Below are 16,336 nucleotides of genomic sequence, written 5' to 3'. Positions count from 1 at the left end.
TTTTTATATAATACTAGACATTTTTTGTGGTTCATAAATGTTTTTTTTTTTTTTACCTTGATAGACCGGTTCTTCAGTTCTCGCTGGTGAATTGGAAATGACACTTCTTAATATTCAATAAATCTGGTGTTTTGTCAACATTGTATTCTGTTTATTTGTCTCTGCGAGGTGTACGAGTTGCTTGTAACCTAAAATTTGTAGCAGGGTGCCTTACAATTTCTAGGAAGTTGCTAGTTCTGGAAAATTCCTTTGTGAAGTTCTGTGGGCAGATGGGATATGGCTATTCAAATTGCTTTTTGCTAAAACTGTCGACAGTCGTCGTACCTAATATTAATATGTTATTGTGTATAGGTGTGAATTGCCAAGACAGGAAGTATGGACTCCCTCATGTGTAATGCTTTGCATTTCCCATCAAACGCCTTTGAATGTCTGGGATACATAAATTCATTAGGCCGGAGGACTGTTGACAGTCTACTAAAACTGCAGAAACTCTTACCATCATTGCTGTTGCGTACCGATGGTCACAGGCTCGTTCACATTTCTCTGCCTTGAATTTGACTAGGTTTTTGACGTGTTTATATCCAGAGTAGTAAATTATCTACCAGACTGGTGGATTATTTAGGTTTTCTTGGCCTCATCAGTGTTGATTATGCAGATTCGTGAAATTGGCTTCTATATGGTCAGATTTTCTTGCATTATGTTGAATTGTCAAGAACCACCTGACCTACCTCTATACATTGTTTCATAGTTTTCCCTCGATTGGTAAAATGAATGTGGTTTACCGTCGCATATACTATTAGGAAGAACAAAAATGAATCACCCAAGAAGTTAACAATGTTTTCACAAGAAATAAATATAAATTTGGGTAATTGTTCAAGTTCTTGAACTGCGTATACTTCATTGAAAGGCAAGTTAATCAACCCACAGCTATGCATGTATTGGGTACGAGTAGTTGATGTAACAGCTGTGGTAAGTTTACTGACTGGGTATGAGTAGTTGATGTAACAGCTGTGGTAAGTTTACTGACTGGGTGTAATAGTATGGAGGAGTTTTATTGGCTGTGCGGAGTTTGGCAACTCTCCTTGTTGGTACAGTAAAACTATGGTGCGACCTAAAAGTGCAGGTCCCAGGAGCTTTACAAAAAGAAAAACTTTTTGGTTCAATCATTGAACGCGGCTTTGTAATCCCAGGGATTACACCAGTGCATTATGGGAATTGTAATTTGCATGGCCCACCCAGTTGTTTACTTGCTACACAGCTGTTATCATTTCAACCAAAGGTGTTAATTCCGTAAGCTAACATCATGCATTATGCTATTATCCGATTTGAAAGGACCCATTGAATAGCATTGTTCAATGCTCATGGGGGGGCCACGAAATATTTTGAAAGCAGTTTTCATGGAGCTCCTCAGTCTAGTTCCGTGCTTGCATGAAACAGTGCATATGGTATATATTTCAGGGTACATAACATTTTTGGCGGGATCTTTCAATCTATTTATTTCGAGACAATTGTACTTTGTCGATAATGTCATTTATTAAATTTGAGAAATGTACTTGACATATTGTCGGGGGTGTATTTTTTGACGAGCCCTGTAAAAAACCCTGCTATTATCATGTTATCATGACCAACCAGGCCCTGTCACATTCGCCAATGAACTAATCAAGGCCAGTACCCACAGCTTGGTTCGTCTTTTTATCAACAATAGGGTGAAATCCCTTCTCGTAACTGACCTAGCTGCACTGTGTTGCCGCTGCAAAATAAGAATTGAGCAAGTTTACACGCCCTGAAACCGTGAATGTTAAGTGATTCCTTTTTGTGCAGATGCAATCTGATAAAATTTGATGTACTGCTAGGTACACAATGTATGTGCTCCAGTATCAAGCAAGTAAAACCAAAAAACTGTCCTAATCAAAATGTATATAACAAGCCTGAAACCTATACCTACATCAGATTTTGCTCAGATCAGAAAAAAATGTTTGGATGTACAAAGTTCCACCAAATACAATGAATGTGTAATCAGAGGTCACTTGCTGCACTCTCGTCAATCACCTGCTAAGCTCAGTCTGTAGTGGCTTTCCACAGCTTGGCTGTTTAGAAAAAAACATGGTTTGTATCCAAGGTGTTGCCACAAGAAAAAAAAGTTTCTTTTTAAAAAGTTGCAATCTTTGCATATTCATCACAAACTGCCCTGATTGACCAAGTAAACGTTTGCAACTAAGAAACTGATTTACCAGTTTAAACTGGTCAGTCTCAAATGAAAGAACTGACTGATTCTGGAAAAAGGTGATGTTTACTAAATAAGGAATGTACCATATGGTTGGAACAATAGTGATTGTATAGTTATGGCTGCCTTGAGTAAGTGTACATTGTCTGGTAAAAGTAGTGTGGGTATGCGTGTTATGTGTAAGCTAAGTGAGTGTTAAAAGTCTGGTAGGATCATCACTGTACTGATGCTAGATTTTTTCCAGCATTGTCCTTATGACAAGATCATATGAAATATCGTTCTTTGTGATAATTTATAAATCAATTCATATTAGCCAGCTTAGCTTCTATTTTATTGATAAGACACTTAAAAATATCTACAAAGCAGAAGATAAATAAGTTACGGTATCACTGCATGTAAGCTATTCTATTTGCAATACATTATACAAATCTCAAACACAAAACTTATTGCCACATTATGCAGCTGCAATTATTGTAATTGATGTCAATGTTTGTCTCTAATTCCTTAGTTGGTATGCGGTTCAGACATGATTATACTGCCCTCACAGGGTATGCTGCCCAGACATGATTATACTGCCCTCACAGGGTATGCCTCCAGACATATCCTCGGGGGCGGAGCTACGTCACCAGACGTTCCACGTTGCTAAGACGCGCACCACTGTACATGCATTTCTATGGGCTCTGTGCGCGCTGCTGTGGAACGCCGGTCGAGCCGATGAAAATTCGAGAAAACAACACAAACTCAACTTGTGAAATAATCCTGAACAACCAAATCTATATATGTTACACACGCAGGGCTAATCTTGTTAAACTGTTCAGAGGAGTCTCAACAATCATCCCAGAGTACCGTTTTCTGCGAGTTTTTGGCCTTTGTTTTCACCGCGAGGGTTGCCAGGCGGTGAAAATGCCCAGATGTCCGCTCTAGAGGATATACACTGCCCTTACATGGTATGCTAACATGATTATACTGCCCTCACAGGGTATGCCTCCAGACATAATTACACTGCCCTCACAGGGTATGCTAACATGATTACACTGCCCTCACAGGATATGCCTCCAGACATAATTATACTGCCGCTAACAAGGAATGCTGACATGATTATAGCGCCCTCACATGCAATATTGTGCTATAATATTTTTTCTTTCCATTTTTCTGTTCCAGTTTAAAAACAAATATTTTTATATCAAAATCCTGATTTAAAAAGAAACTGAATACTATGAAAAAGTGATAAAAAAATGTTACGAAGTTGTAAATAAAATCTATATTGCTAACTACACTCAAAATCAGCCATCTTCTTATCCCATGTTGAGACAAATTTATTGTTATGCAAATGTCACGGTAATTGTTTTTTTTTGCACTGGAGAACTTTCGTTAAAGCTGCCATTTTTTTTAACACACAGGTCATTCATTTGATGCATAGATGATTCAAACATCAACCGGTCCAAAACCATGTGCTGTTGAAGAAAGGGGTTGAGTTGATCGCTGAGATTCCGTGACCTCTTCTTCATGATTGGTTAATGGCACTGATTTCTTTGAGATCAACTTTTCTCGTTGCACACCGAACAAGAAATAACCAACTCCCGAACCCAATACAACTGCTAACAGTAAATATCCATTGTATGTCATTACTGATAACATTAAGAAGTATCCAATTATTATGTCCAACAAGTACACCATGGAATTACCGACATGAAGCTTCAATCTGAAAAAAAATAAATAAATAAATGCGGTGGTGTAACATTCACAAAATGAATTCAGAATGATGTAAGAACAAAACAAGGGAGTAGACAAAATAATATTGGTTCATAATGTATCAAATATACATTAAAGCAGTGGAAAATGACATACTGTAAAATAATTTATTTTCGCTTTGGATTAATTTATTGCTCAAAAAATGTTTCAGTGAAAATAAAATCCAGCGAATATACCTTTTTTCATATATTTTTCATTCAACTCGTCAAAAATCAGTGAAAATAAATTCCATACAAAACAACCAAAATGTCTTTTCAGTGAAAATGAATTCCAGCTAAAATAAAGTATTTCACAGTAAATAATCTGGCATGCATTCAATGTAGGTAACCACATGTTCAAATGTGATAAATTTTGAATTACCCTCCTGTATTTGGTTTATTGCTAACGCATGTTTTCTTGGAAAATATGTCATATTGTAATGATTTCTGTTTACAATATATCAGTATTCAATTTTTGGTTTATATGCACTCCACTTAGAGCAAATACAGTATTTTGTTTGGATTTTTTTTTTTATTTATGGAAAGTTATTTTCATATCATCTGTTATATATAAATAAATTTATATAATAAAAAATGGTGTCTAGTGGCACATTTTGTTTTAGCCCAAAGCTCATAAACTAACACTTTCTGGATCACATTTCTTCATATTTGTTTGCTCAAATTCGAGATATGGTCATCACTTTAAAAAATTTTTGTTTTTGAAGCAGGGCCAACATTATATCTATGCTTACAAAACAAACAAATCCACAGTTTACCGTCTTTTTTTAATGTGTTCCACCGTTGGAGGAATCCTCAGCGGGACAAGTAATGCTGCTGTGTCATTAACAGAATTATTCTCGTTTCCTTCCAGCAGAGGGTTTGCTGTAGCTTTACTTTGAATATACAGACTCAGAGTCTTCAATAATTCAAGTATTATAGCAAAAACAAAAAGTACCAGCACAGCTCCTACCAGGTCTATAAAAAGCAATATTTACACTAAAAAAACACTGAGATTTTACCATTGAAACTGCTCTGGATGTTGTAAGATCAGAACAACTGATTAAATAATTTGTTTAAAAATATTTTCTATCACTGACAGACTTTATCTCCAGTCTTGACATATTTACACATAAAAATAAGGTAAATACATTTCAACTGTCCACAAAAGTCTGTTGGTTATAAACAATATTTTGAAAACACAGCACCAGTAGGTAATCAGTTGTTCAGAGACAAATCTCAATGACAAGATATCGGTGCTTTTCATTGTAACACATTATTAACACATTGTCTATTCACTTTGTCTATGGTAGATTTCAGCAGGCATTCTTATATTCAAATACAAACAATTATGATATACCATTGCCCATATTTGGACATTTTGTCACTGACTCATAAAATTTACATTTATTGTAAACTGAACTATTTTACCATAGCCATGTTTCTGTTAGAGCAAAGACGATAAAATTTTACAGAATACAATATCTTCAAACATGGAACATGTAAAGCCTGAACTATTTTTTGTTATCACTACACATGTTATAAACTTAACCACTGTGTGTTTTAAGTTGTTCTTACAACTGTATATTTTTTGTGCTAACTGGCATTCAGTGGGAGACTGAGAATCAGTAATCACATACCAGTTTACAAAGATTGAAAATTGAAAAGCACAAATTTCATTCCATTCTATTAATCACACAGGACTATCTAAACTGCAGACTGATGTGTGGAACTATTTTGTTTGATTTAAAACTTGTCCATAAGGTTGATTAGTTTCCCTATAAAGTGTTCCATGAACTTCATGTGTGAGTCTGTGTGAAAAGATATCTTTATTTGTCTCACAGGAAATTATCGATCATGAAACCATGTATGATTAAGAGGTTATTACATGACAACCTTGTGATATGGTGCTGTTTCACTCGTGATCTTATTTTGACAAGTTGATTCACTTCTCATCAAAATACCAAATCACTACAAAATGATTTGACAGGATTTATTTTGTAAATATAAGTGTATATTTCATACTTACGTGCCCATTTTTCAATATGCAATTCTTTAAAAAGTAAGTGCTCAATACACTCATAAAATCGGATGTACATCTGTAAGGCAAATAATATCAAATATTTGTGTACACTAGTATTTTATTATTTGGCAGTATTGATCTTAGTTTTACATTTGACTAAACCGATTGCTGTCGGGCAACTATTAAAACAGATATATCGTAAATTGAATGTACACTTCTTTATTACTGAACCCTTTTGGACATAATGATTGTTCCTACAAGGTTCACAGTTACCGGTACTGCTGGTGCCAGCCAGCTGGCCAAGTGCCAAGCAACTAACGAGAAGGCAGTAAACTATAAACATTATGTGAGTGTGTTGTGCCTTAATTTGTTCATGCAAATTTGTCAAAATGTCTGTTTCAAGGCGATGCTATTTAAAAGAATGTTTAATTTTGATCTGAATATGAATGTCAAACTCAGATGAAATACGAATAGTGTTTCCAGGTTTCAAGCACATCAAAAAGTTACAAGATCATTTTACCATTACTGTCATCATTTTCCCAATATTTAACAAAATTTCTTTCATCATGTCTACCAACTTGTCTGGCACAATCTAGCTGCAGTTCTGTAGCTCGCTTGGTTTCGCTGTCGGTTATTTTGTTCGTCGTGGTGTTAACGCGAAACACCACGACACCACGACGAACCACAGTCCTGAGGGACTGTGGACGAACAAAATAACCGACAGCGAAACCAAGCGAGCTACAGAACTGCAGCTAGGCACAATCCATTATTTTAGGGGTGTACTTGTGTCTGCTTAACTTGTTTTTCAAATAATATCTCATCAATCAATCAATACCCTGTAATTGAAATAGACTGAGCCTTTATATTCCATTTTGTGGCTAATACTTGCTCGAAGCTATCAGTCAGTATGACGGAATGACTTTCCAATGTACCCCACCCCTTACCCTAACTCTCGAGCCGCCCAACCAATGAACAAAAATCCAACAGAAACATTTATTGAAACAAATGTATTGATCTGAATTGCACTGTAACTAGAACATGGACACACGCAGCAAATCGAAAACACTTGGATTCAAACAGTAATCACACATCTTTCCATATTTTACAATCACTAACCTTCATATCCATATTGTTATGCCACAAAAAAGGTAAATCATCACTTGAGATCCATTCATTCGCCACGATCACAACATGTCGCCGACGGCGGGTCAAAGTTGAGTCATGTGATTGCCCTTTGACCTTACACAGGGAGCGTTTAGAATTTAAATCTCTAGTTCCAGCTTTCTAATTGGTCAGCATCAGACCAATGACCGCCAGTCAATTTGGGTTCGAATTTTCAGTTGAGGGAAGTTTGACGTCGAAGATGTTTGTGGCTATGATCGCATGCACTTAGAATAATACGATGTATAACTATTCGTCAATTGAAAGTTGCTAATGCTTTTACTTTTTTCATCTTTTATTTGACTATTACTTAATTTGTGCTGATCTGATTTGTGTAGTGCAGTGGATCATCATGGCCGCTGCTGTGTCTCCTTCATTCAACGGGCTGAGCTCCCCGAATACACCAAAACAGAAGCGCGGATCATGGTTTTCGCGTACACCGCACAGAAAATCACCACCGGTTGATGAAGATATACCAGTCCTGAAGCTTGCCTTCTTCTCTGGTAAAACGATCATTAGTTTCGGCAAAGTCAAAGTGAACCGATCGAAGTCATGTAAACTTCGACTGGTGAATCCTGCGGACTTGGATGTACAACTGGTAGTTGAAAGATTTCCGTCACAAAAAGGTTTTACTATTTCGGAGGATAGATGGGTTCTAGAGAGTCAAGAGGAACAAATTGTCAGCATACGTTGGTCTCCAACCGAAGCTGGGAACGTCCGGGAGTTGGTCACCTTCAAATTTGACAATGCTCATCGCTTGCAAGTAATAATGGTTGGTACATCGGTAGCATCTCCAGTCAAAAAAACTGTAAGTTGATAGAATATCGACCGTGAATCAGTAAAATTAAATATTAGTACAGTATATGCATTTATACCCTAGAAAAAGATGTACAATGTATGTACAGTGTGCGGCCAAGAATTCTTTTGTTTAGTTAAAGTTAAAACAAAAACGTAAAATGATGTTTACAAAACTTTATTGGGAGAACAATGTGAAGTTTTATTTATTAATTTCTTTGAGCATGTTTGAAAATGCATACAAAGAAAAACACTAGGGTATAATTTATCTCAAAAAAAAAAAAAAAAAAAAAATGTTTTGGAGTATTAGACATAGCAGTAATCATTTAATGTAATCTTAAATGAAAATGCCAGTGTGTATTAACAGTGCAGGATTTGCATTTCACAAAAATATTTTTTAATTTACAATAAATCATATTACTGTAAACATGCTAACTCTTATTTATTCAAGTTTCCATTTTCTTTCTGCTTCAGAAAAAAAGAAGTAAATGGAACGTGAAGAAATCTGTTATATCAGAGTTACGTTCAACTAAACTCAAAAAGCAATGTAAGCAGTTGTTGAAAGATGGAAAAAAACATCGCAGTCCAAATGTCTCACGATTTGATGAGGAGAATATTCATCCCAACGAAGCAGCTATTACCAATGAAAAAACTTCACCATTAGGGATGTTGATCACTCCAATGCCCACTACTCCATCATCAATAAGGCGATCCAGAACTTTTGAAAAGTTACCTAATCCATCATTTCTGAATGCTTCTATTGACAGTCAATCTGATTTTAGACTACCATTAAATAATTCAGCTTTAAATATTAGCATTAGTCCAAATCGGTCTGACATCAATCCAATGTTGCCATCACAACCACTTGTTGCAGAGGAGGATAGCCGACTTACATTCTGTATTGGCCAGAATGCATCATCAGTGGCACCACCTGTGGAACCTCTGTCAGATCTATGCAACTTGATATCTTATCAAGGTGATGTCGACCATAGCTTAGCTTACAGCGACATCCATGGAACATCTTTAAACACCAGTATCCTTGTCAGCGAAGCTGAACTACTAGCTAACCACACTGCTGATATCTTGGGATCATTTCTCATTGAAAGCCCGACACAGCCTAGTCGTCGTAAATGCAGCAGTACTCCTCTGACAGATGCTAAGAAGGGCTTCCTACACGCCATGCAATGCGAGGAAGACAGCAAAGCTGAAATTCCTCGCAAAGAGCTATTCAAAGAACCACAGATGTTACCTATGAAAAGAAAACCCAAAAGTACCACTGTGAATGCACCGCTTGATACAGAAACAACAAATAAGCCTGCTCGAAAGAATTCTGTATCATCTGGTGCAAGTAGTGCTAACTCGCGAAAGAATCATACAGGAGCAATTCCAAAAAAGAAGTTTTCTGCTACAGCAACAAAACCATCCACTATTCGAGTTACCCAGTCAACTGATGCCAAAACCACTAATTCTTTTGATTCTAAACGATTGGTTAATAGAATAACCAAGTCTGATGTGCCAAGAAGAGGGGTGATAACAACTGGAAAACCTAAAACTGAATCATTTGCTATGCCACCAAGAATTACCAAACGACTCTCATCTGTGTCTGGTACGATCACACACCCATCTGGAGAACATATACCCCTGTCAACGTCAATACTAGAACCAAATGAAGAAAAAAGAAAACCAGAAAACCTCACAAGAAAACTAGTTTCAGCCCCAATTGTGCCCTTACAGCCTCTTGGTGAATCACAAATGCTATCTTCATCTGTTGCCATGGAACCTGATGATCAGTCGTTAATATCAGATGCATGCACAGTGTTGGACCAATCGAGAAGATTGCTTTCTGTATCGGCCATGATCACTGAACCTTCTGGTGAATCTAAATTAATGTCTCAATCAATGGATCAGGGTCCCTGTGTGAAAAACCTTTCTCCTATTTCTGCTTTCCTCCCTGAACCATTGCCTTTAACTTGTCCTTTAACCACTGAATCTGAACAAGTGGTTTCAACTTCTATCAATTCCCTGTCAAAGTCAGCGTTTATTACAGGACCCTTCGATGAGTCGATTTCAAGAATGACAGCAGAACCAAGAAGATTGTTATCTGGTACCATCACAAAACCATCTGGTGAGACCAGGTTATTATCGACTTCCATCACGGAGACGCCTAAAGAGTCTACTACTGTAACCCTTGATACAAGACATCTTTCCTCTGCATCAGCCACTATTACAAAACCTTGTGGAGAATCAAAAGTCTTATCTACTACCATTACGAAAGAACCACAAGAAGTGATATCAAGAAGTGGTCAAGCAACCAAGCAACTCTTCCTTACTCCTCGAGAACCTTGTAATGAAACACAAACCCATTTTCCTGGTCCACCTGTAATTGTTGAAACAGAAAACCGATCAAGGAGACTTATTCAAGCGCAAATTGTAACCACAGAGCCGTGTGGTAAATTAACGCTGACGCCACGAAAATCGAGTACTCGGTCATCAGCTGAAAATAATGTGCCATCTGTTGATTTGCGGCGTCTTTCGTCTGCATCTGCAACAATCACTAAACCTTGCGGGGAATTTAGAATTGTATCAAAGACTGAATCGCAGAAAGCAGCTAATGGTCAGAGTTTTACAAACGAGAATCTGCAGCATGTGGAGGAAAATGATGAGTCAATGTTGACACCAATGGGTGATTTAGACTATTCTCAAATCAACAATACAATTGATAGTTGCCTAGATACATACTCTCGAACATCTCAGAAGAGAACAACGCAAGGAAAACAGCAAGAACCAAAACGAGCCAGGGTAGAGTCATACAGAGATAAACTAAATGATAAAAAGTGTTCAAAGCCGCCTACTGCTGGAAAGAAAAGACTTGGTTCAACATCCTCTGTAAAGGGTTTGGCTATGTCAAAACTAAGTCTACAGAAATCAAGAAGTAAAAGTGAGTATATTTATATTCTAATCAAACAACATGGCAATATGTTTTATTGGTAATTGCCGCCCACAAGTTGGTCTGTAACTGTTGAATAACGTGTGCATGAATTAGCCTGTAACCCAAGCATTAAAATGATGATATTTATGCATGATTAAAATTAAATATTTGCATTTTAATTATCCACTTTCTTGATTGGTCAAGATTAATGTTATAGGATCACGTGTCCATGTAGTGACCAATCAAAACAATTGTATTACTCAGGAGTTAACCTTTTCACCACCAGTTCCTTCCTTTCATCACAAATTCACAAAATATTCCTGTTTATAGTCTGCACTTTCTTTCAGACTATTGAGACAAATATAGTCAATATTTTTGAGTAGAATCTGAAAATTTACTCAAATTTAGTCAGTTGGCTCCAAAATTAGGGTTCTTTTCTATTTTGAGCGGAAATGTCTGGTGGTGAAAAGACAATAAACAGAAATGCTGTATTACAAAAATTTGCTTGTTTTGAAGTGCAGTCCAGTGAACATAAATCATTTATGTTTTACTACTTAGGTATATCAAGTCGTCCAATGATGTACGCTTCTCAAAATATGTACTACGATGAGAAATGGATGAAGAAGCAAGAACTAGGATTCACACGATGGTTGAATTTTATTTTAACGCCGGATGAGCTGGACTGCCCGAAGGATCCAAGCTGTAAAATGAATAGAGGTGAATCTAAATTATTACAGAACTAAAGTAGATTAGAGGATTGTGTTAGTTAAAGGGACATGGTCGTTGTGTTCGATATCCATCCTCGGCGGTGTCTATACATCTGCGTGTATAAAATGAATTGTTAACTTTTAATTTAAATACGAGTTGCGCAGTAACTGTAACGCTTTCACATTCACACAAATTTTGGCTTCATACATTATCAACACCATATAGCAGTATGGCTGTCAACAGTAATTAACAAACATCAACTGAGATTCCCATCTCATGCACTCCATATAGTGACTGCTGAACAATTTCCCAATTTTCTACTTGCAAACTTGATGTAAAATTATATATCTCTTCAGAAAGGGTAATATTTTACATAGACTGGTTACCTTCTCATTATTTGCCCGTCCCCATACTAGTCTGGACATGTTGCCTTGGTTTTGCTTGTATGGTCATTGGGTGATCATTACTTTGATTGGCTGATAAATATAGCACGTTGCTAATCTGAATATGCTAATTTTCTATACACTGGATGACAGTTACTGTGAAATACTTTATTTTAGCTGGAATTAATTTTCGCAAAAAAAACATTTTGGATACTTTGCATAGAATTTATTTTCACTGATTTTTGGCGAGTTGAATGTAAAATATAGGAAAAAAGGTATATTCGCTGGATTTTATTTTCACTGAATCATTACCTCAGCAAAAATAAAGAATTTTACAGTTATATAGTCTATATGCATGTGCTGTATCTGCTGATACATGTAGTTGCCTTCGAAAAAAAGATGCTATAATTCTTTCCTTGGCGTTGCAATAAATTTGCATGGTTAATGAGTGAAATCTGGTCAAACTATTATGGACAGTGATGAACCATGAAAGTAACCAGGATACACATTACAGAACTGCCTGGTGATCCACTGCTTCCTTTCTCATTTTACTTAGTGTATCTTTAAGTGCAAGGGATCTTGTTTTTAATAGGCTAATTTTTAATGTATCGCTTTTTTTTAATGGTACCCCCCCATACCAAACTAGACAAACTGTGGTGCTTTGCCCGTTTTTTCTTTCTGGTAATCAAGCTTTAATAACCTTTTCGCCACCAGACTTTCTTGGAGAAATTGGCTATTTTTGTCCCAATCTTCTGAAAGAACGTGCAGACTATAAACATATGATGTAAAGAGGGAAGTGGTGGTGAAAAGGTTGAATAATGATCTAATGACTATCCTACATTTTTTGTATTTTTGCCGTAGTTGATGCTGGTAAAATCCTTTGCATGGATACGAAAGATATCACATTAGCGCCAACCAAAGAGGAATTGTCTCTGAAATCTTACACTGCAACTCGGAGATTGAACAGACTTCGCAGAAGTGCTTGTATGTTATTTGAAAGTGAATCCATTGTTAGAGTCGTTCACAAAATTGAGGAAGAAATAGAAAGTTTACGTTTATTGGTGAGAGCAGATAAACACATCAACAAAGACTACGGTGAGAACCGGTTTAATGTTAGTAACGTAATTCACATAAATAATTGTGAAGGTTGCAATTACTTGCAAATGTGGCTTTGTGCAGAATGCTATTGTTTTAGTCGGCGGATGTATAATAATATAAAGTTATTATGAGGATACTGCAAAGTATGCACAAAGACAGCGGGAGTATCGACTGTCATGCATGTCGGAGGTCAATCCTCCCAGGAATACATCATGGGTATGCCGAAATCTAAAACATTTAGAACAGATTTAGCAAACTTTTTTGTGTGGGGTCAAACCCTGTTGGCAGTTTGTTTTATTATCAGAGGACGCTTACGCACCTAATTGTTCCATATTTGGAATTTGTGTTTTCTAATATGGTAGGATGTAAACTCCCCAGTGCAATAATGCAAAATTATGGCACTCCGTAACTTGTGGTGTTTCAGTGACATGTGTATAATAATATTATGTACATTTTATCATAATCTTCAGGTGTGAGACAGCAATTACTAAATATGATACTTTGTTATAACCCATTATGGCTACGAATTGGGCTGGAGGTAAGTCGATCAATAATGTTTTGCTTTGCTTTTTACCGTGACCCTAAATTTGCTGTTGTGAATGGTAGTGTTCTGATATGAAAGGGGTTGGGAGATGTGTTAGATTTTTTCATTCACTGGGTTATATTCCATTCGTTCTTAGAGTTTATGTCACTTTGTGTGAATTATTTTGCTAATCCCTGTCCCCTCCGAGAAGTAATGTCCCACCCTTATATGTAGAAATATGGACATGCCACGTTTAGTGTAACTTCAAGTGATACTTAGATGTATTTCATCTTTCGGTAATAAGAAACCTGTCTTTGTGTTTGTGTTTGTGAAAAACCATTTAAATGATATTGTTTTTGGATTTTTTTAGACTATCTACGGAGTTGTACTGAATTTGAAGAGTAATACTGATGTACATGGCTTGTCAACATTTATTGTCACACGGTTATTAAATAATCCAATGATAGCTAGTGATTATTCACATCCTACAGTACCAAATCTATTCAAAGATGGTGAGTATTTCACTAAGATGATGTCATGCTGTGTAATTTAACATCTGAGCTGATGTCATATAAGTATTTACTTATACAATATCACATTCAATTTGAATACATTTGTTGGGTATTTACTGATGCACAGTATTTCCTTGATAAGTCGTATGTCATGATGTATTGATCTGATACCAAAGTGATGTGACATGGTGTATGATCTAGTACATTTCGCCATGTCAAATGATCTGATATCATGATCTATGATCTAATGTTTTGATTTGTGATCTGGTGATGTCGTGATCTATAATCTGATGTTGTCATGATTTGTGATCTGATGATGTCATGATCTATAATCTTACGATGTGATCTATAATCTGACAATGTGATCTATAATCTGACAATGTGATATATAATCTTATGTCATGATCTATAATCTGATGTTGTGATCTATAATCTGATGTCATGATCTATAATCGGATGTCGTGATCTGTAATCTGATGTCGTGATCTGTAATCTGATGTCTCGTGATCTGTAATCTAATGATGTCATGATCTATAATCTGATGATGTCATCTATAATCCAATGATGTAATTATCTATAATCTAATGATGTAATGATCTATAAACGATGTCATTGATTTAAATACAACTTATATTTCATTAGGATATGAGGAGGCTCTAGCAAAGTTTACTCTCAAGAAATTTTTACTGTTAGTACTGTTTTTGGACCGTGCTAAATTAACTAAACTTATCGACCATGATCCGTGCCTCTTCTGTAAAGATGCTGAATTCAAAGTAAGTCTACAATCTTTGTTGATTTTGATTTATCAAATATTTTGTGATTTTCTTTGACGTTTTGTATTCATAGAAATCAGTAACCTTATCTTGTTTCAGCTTGCTTTGATGTTCTGTGCAGTGCTTGTTGTGTGTAACATTTCTTCTTATGATCTGATAACAATTTACTTACTATTTTCATTCTCAAATTTCAGTTTTTAATTTTCTATTTCATCTTTTTTTTTAGTCAAGTCGAAATTTGCTATTGATCTTCTCGCGCGACTTTCTAAGTGGTGAAGGTGATGTCACTCGCCATCTTGGTTACCTTGGTTACACAATCACTGCTACTCAAACCTCATTGGATGAATTTGACTATGCTGTGTCTAATATTGCTGTTGATTTACGCTGTGGTATTCGTTTGACGTAAGTAGCATTTAGAATATCCTCAAACTGAATCTGTTTTCAGCATCGTTCTGATACAAGAAAATGCACAATTTTAAACCTTCTGTGGAGAATTAAAATATGCACACCAACATCATCTCTTTGCAAGGTTAAAAGGGTGGGGGAGGGGTCAAAGTGATTTCATTTACTGTTTTACCCTTTTCACCATCAGCTAAAATTTTTCTGCACTTTTTTATATTCTTTAATATTTTCTGAAATAACCCTAATTTTGGAACCAGCTAAAAAAAAATTAAGTCAATTTTCAGATTTTGCTCAAAAAAATTTGGCTATTTTTGTCCCAATTTTCTGAAGGACAGTGCAGACTTGCAGACTACATGGATAAAGAACTATTTTGTGAATTTGTGACAAAATGAGGGAACGGGTGGTGAAAAGGTTAATATTTGTTTCTGTTTTAGTTTTTGTCCTATTCATTTTTTTTCACACTTTCAAACTTTTGTTTATAGGTTTAAGTTTGGTGTTCCCATATATTAACTATTCACAGCCCCTTAAGTTAGTCATGATTATCGTACATTCAACAATTGTAACTTTTTGCTTTACTCAGACGAATAATGGGACTGTTGACCCACAACTGGAAGCTTCTGAGTCAATTACGAACACCAGCTATCAGCAGACTACAGAAGATACACAATGTAGGCGTGTGTTTGAAAGCTATGAAGGAAGTTGGCATAGATATAGAAAGTAAGTAATAAACAAACAAATGTGCATCACATGACATGAAAATTGTCACTGATTGGTATAAAACCCTATGCTGTAAAGACATCAATACTATCTACATGCACCTGAAAATAATGGTTGACTCAAGAAATATATGAATTTTTGTAACTGTAAACAGATTTCTTTGAAATGATCAGCTAGTAAGAACAAATTTTAATATTTAATTACATAATCTCATATTGGCATTGACTTAAAATACTAATTTTTCTTGAAATAATAAAATGTTTGTTTGTTAATGGCACAAATAATTAAAGGCTTATGCTAAAAAGTTGCAATTCACACTTGCATTACTTGCTTTTAGGCGTCTTATTTTAACTAGTTTGTG

The 16,336-nt window shown here is 35.9% G+C and overlaps 2 protein-coding genes across 2 annotated transcripts in view; one reads left to right on the top strand and one right to left on the bottom strand.

The window, feature by feature from the left end:
- Positions 1 to 2,533: 2,533 nt before the first annotated feature.
- Positions 2,534 to 7,192, bottom strand: LOC100371434 (uncharacterized). Its single transcript, XM_078013320.2, has 5 exons — positions 7,091 to 7,192; positions 5,981 to 6,050; positions 4,731 to 4,929; positions 3,278 to 3,926; positions 2,534 to 2,815 (listed from the first exon to the last, which is right to left on the bottom strand). The coding sequence occupies exons 1-4, from the start codon at positions 7,100 to 7,102 to the stop codon at positions 3,650 to 3,652; spliced, it is 558 nt and encodes a 185-aa protein (XP_077869446.1). The 5' UTR covers positions 7,103 to 7,192; the 3' UTR covers positions 2,534 to 2,815; positions 3,278 to 3,649.
- Positions 7,193 to 7,290: 98 nt separating this feature from the next.
- Positions 7,291 to 16,336, top strand: part of LOC100313557 (ASPM-like protein) — a 30,469-nt gene continuing 21,423 nt past the window's right edge. The window contains exons 1-9 of the mRNA XM_085492388.1: positions 7,291 to 7,947; positions 8,382 to 10,868; positions 11,418 to 11,576; positions 12,812 to 13,045; positions 13,519 to 13,586; positions 13,942 to 14,083; positions 14,726 to 14,856; positions 15,083 to 15,258; positions 15,839 to 15,975. Of these exons, the coding sequence (XP_085348514.1) occupies positions 7,488 to 7,947; positions 8,382 to 10,868; positions 11,418 to 11,576; positions 12,812 to 13,045; positions 13,519 to 13,586; positions 13,942 to 14,083; positions 14,726 to 14,856; positions 15,083 to 15,258; positions 15,839 to 15,975 (3,994 nt within the window). The 5' untranslated portion in view covers positions 7,291 to 7,487. The remainder of the gene's footprint in view (positions 7,948 to 8,381; positions 10,869 to 11,417; positions 11,577 to 12,811; positions 13,046 to 13,518; positions 13,587 to 13,941; positions 14,084 to 14,725; positions 14,857 to 15,082; positions 15,259 to 15,838; positions 15,976 to 16,336) is intronic.

This window comes from Saccoglossus kowalevskii, chromosome 17 (genome assembly GCF_978046115.1).
Source record: "Saccoglossus kowalevskii chromosome 17, keSacKowa6.1, whole genome shotgun sequence".
Taxonomy (NCBI): Eukaryota; Metazoa; Hemichordata; class Enteropneusta; family Harrimaniidae; genus Saccoglossus; species Saccoglossus kowalevskii.
Note: the sequence above shows the minus strand (reverse complement) of the source record. Positions and strands in the feature narration are given on the sequence as shown.

Excerpts from the sequence above, each read along its gene's own strand:
- LOC100371434 (XM_078013320.2), bottom strand. Across the intron at positions 4,930-5,980 it reads GCATATTGAAAAATGGGCAC|ACCTGGTAGGAGCTGTGCTG; the intron begins GTAAGTATGAAA and ends TGCTTTTTATAG. Across the intron at positions 3,927-4,730 it reads GAACACATTAAAAAAAGACG|ATTGAAGCTTCATGTCGGTA; the intron begins GTAAACTGTGGA and ends ATTTTTTTTCAG.